General features: G+C 29.9%; 1 protein-coding gene across 2 annotated transcripts in view; it reads right to left on the bottom strand.

The window, feature by feature from the left end:
- Positions 1-1,342, bottom strand: part of LOC106474134 (histone deacetylase 11-like) — a 34,928-nt gene extending 33,586 nt beyond the window's left edge. The window contains exon 1 of one of the 2 annotated variants that reach the window (XM_013934825.2): positions 1,244-1,342. In XM_013934825.2, coding sequence (XP_013790279.1) covers positions 1,244-1,302 — 59 coding nt within the window. In that variant the 5' untranslated portion in view covers positions 1,303-1,342. The remainder of the gene's footprint in view (positions 1-1,243) is intronic. The other variant, XM_022402496.1, reaches the window with a different exon arrangement.
- Positions 1,343-3,399: the final 2,057 nt, after the last annotated feature.

The following is a 3,399-nucleotide window of genomic DNA, read 5'->3' as shown; positions in this document are numbered from 1 at the left end:
TAATAAAGACAATGGAAAAAAAAAAAAGACAAAGAAAATTACACAAACAGGTAAAAAAAAAGTCAAAAAAGTATTTTGGAAAACAGTATCAATAACAGCTAAGCCAATTATTGAAACCATGTAAACCATCTGAATTAATACAATTTTCTAATCACTGGCTTCCAATTATTATTCAACACTTGCTATTAAACCCTACTGTTCTGTTTATCCTTACTTATAATTTGTTTGTTTTGTACACTATATATTTTTATATAGTGTATATAGTCTCTATATATTTTTTTTACTTTTTTACATATTTGTGTAATTTTCTTTGTCTTTTATTCCATTGTCTTTATTACTGCTATTGGTTGACAAGTGATTTATGACTAATATCAACTTTCAATCACAGCAAGCTATGTAATTAGAGCAAAACTAATAATCAACCTGGTAAGTAGTATAGCTAATTAAATATACTTTCCTTACATTTCTACTTATAGCGATTAAAATGCATTATTTTGTCAGTGGTGTACCCTTAGTGTTAATGATATTTTTGGCTGTAATTCCGGTACTATCCCGTGAGATTTAGTCCTAAATATATATATATATGAAAATAGCAATGTAAAACATTCTCTATAATTGAAGTATAATAATAAAAATGAAATTAACAAGTAATGACATTTAATATATTATTAAGTAACCCGACTTTTGAGCCCTAGCTTGACAAGGTCAAATTTCTGACATCCTAGACTTAGAGGCAACCAAATAGTTTCTTTGAGGTTATGCTTCAAAAATATTGCATAATTGAGCTGTTAGTGTTACAAGTCTTTAACTTTGAAATATGCTTTACAGATTAAAATTTAAAGTAGAATTGACGTAAGTGTAAAATGTTATGAACTTTGGTTTGAAATGGAAGGCTCTGTTGTTACTATCTACACTAAACAATCAATTAATGATCAACAAAGTAGTTCTATTTTCAGAATATCAAACAGCTGAGCTGATAAATGTTATTGCATGGAATTTAATCATACATAAGCTGACAAGGTTATTGACTGATTTGCAAAAACCATGTAATAACTTTGGCCTCACATCGGAAATACGTAACGACATAATCATAACGTTACAACTGCAATTGTGAGTGCGTACTTTCGAACATGGCCTGTACAAGGATCTATAATAAAAATCATAACACTGCAATATCATGAAAAACGATAACCAACATAATAAAGCTACATTATCATTAGTGCATTCTTAAATATAAAATCACCTTTGTTCTTTCTCTTGCTCTATCATAGAATTATTTTTTTTAGATTTCGGTTTACCCATTTTTCCAGCTCGCTGGGTTAGGTAAAGCCCATTTAAAGTTTCTCTGATAAATTACGATCAGTCCGATTTTAAATAGTAATGATAAAAAACACATTTCATAACTGCCTGTAAATATTTTTAAATGTTAAAATGTATATACAAAGTATTATAGAATTTTATTGCAACTGTATTTTTTAACTAAAAAACAGTATTTGAATTTGTAAAGGAAGCCACATATCTTTTTGTAAATATTTGATATTGAAAACCTTATGTGTTTTATAGAACAAAAGTAGTTGACCATATCATTGAGCATAACATTGTGATTATTGGTATTATTATAAGCTATATTTTAATGCTGTAATTTGTTTGTTAGCTAGAGAGAGTAAAACGCCTAGAAAGTTAAAAGAATATGCTTTCAAGATTTATGGGTTTTTTCTAGTATATTCTAAGCTAGATTATAAATACAACATAATTGTGAAGTATGTAGAGTGACTTCAAAATAAGTAGTTCATGGGCCAGTCAGTGTGTTAGTTACCGCGATTGCTTTGTACATGTAAGTTGATTTGTTTTTATTTAACGTCATTTGTAACGTAGACTTACATCAATTTACTGTAGTGTACAAGTGTTCAAGTTTGTAAAAACGTTAAGAGAAGCAATAAAGTAATTCATTATTATTACCTGGACTGAAGTTGAGTTATTTTCATCATATAATTTGTTTGTTTGTTTTGAAATTAACCACAAAGCTACACATTGGGCTATCTGTGCTCTGCCCACCACGGGTATCGAAACCCGGTTTCTAGCATTGTAAATCCGCAGACATACCGCTGTGCCACTGGGGGTCCCATATAATTTAAAAGAACCTATCGACGAAAGAACGATGTTATAACATTTGGTGTCCGGAGTGGGATATTTTAGTGAAACTTAAATAAGACTTTGAAAAAATATATATAATAGAACTTCAGTTGTTGAAGGTGACGTCCAAATGATACAAGAAAGAGGTAACTCTTACAATTGTGAGCCATTAATTGGATTTATGAGGTGACGTTCACCAGAAATTAAATGTCCAGTGGACAGAAAGATGATGGTCATTGTACCATGAAGAAGTGAGATATGCATATCAGGAGTTAATAAAAATAATTTTTCATTTAATGACTGGGACAAAGTGGAACCAAATAGTCCAGCATGTCCTGAGAGATTGGTGCTTAGAAGAGCTCTCCTGTATTTGAAAAATAAAAATGTCATACATGATTTTATTCAGAGAAGCTTTGTGATAACAAGAAAGGTAATTATGCTATAAGTGCTGATAAAACTTTAATCCATTGAGGTGAGATGGTATAGCTTAACAGTTTTTGTCATAAGAGAGAACAAACTCCAAAGTTAAGTAGATCTTTGGAGGGGAGGCAATCCAAGCCAAAGATCATCTATTGTGATTATCTTTGGAAATATATCAGTGAGAGAATAGCCAGCTGGATAATATAGTTTTATGTTGTAATTTTTTTTGTGAATTATAGGGTGTAGAACACCTAGAAAGTTCTAAGGATAGTTATGAAGTGTGAAAAGTGGTTTCAAGATAGAGAGTGAACCAGCCAGTGTGTTAGCTATCATGGTTACTTTGTACAAATAGGTTGATTTGTAACATAGGCATAAATTGCGTTTTAAAATTTCTTAAGTAATGTTTATGTCGTGTCGTTTTTCTTTTAAAATGTTGACTATCCAAATATGCAAAGATAAAAAAAACTTTTATGCATCAGAACATGTTCAAATTTCACTTGCAAAATCTTTATAATCTTCAGTTAATTATCAAAATTTAAAAAAAGAATATTTTATTTGTTATTTTCACTACTGTATCTCTATATGGGTTGGGTCGATTTGACGGACCTCTGTAACCACCATAAAAATTAGGAAATATATATAAATTAAGGTTTTTTCTTTCTAGAATGACGACAACTTATAACAATAAAACATAACTGTTTAGTCTAAATAGCTTAATTCTCATAAAATTATGCATTTATATATATTTATTATTTTTATTATATTGACCTTTCAGCCTGATTGGCTAACATTAACAGAAGTAGAATGACGCAGCGCAGTGCACCCATGTTATATATCCAAGAGTAT

The sequence above is a fragment of the Limulus polyphemus genome, unplaced genomic scaffold (assembly GCF_000517525.1).
Source record: "Limulus polyphemus unplaced genomic scaffold, Limulus_polyphemus-2.1.2 Scaffold6860, whole genome shotgun sequence".
NCBI classification, from domain to species: domain Eukaryota; kingdom Metazoa; phylum Arthropoda; class Merostomata; order Xiphosura; family Limulidae; genus Limulus; species Limulus polyphemus.
The sequence above is the reverse complement of the archived record's forward strand: the minus strand, read 5'-3'. Positions and strand labels throughout refer to the sequence as shown.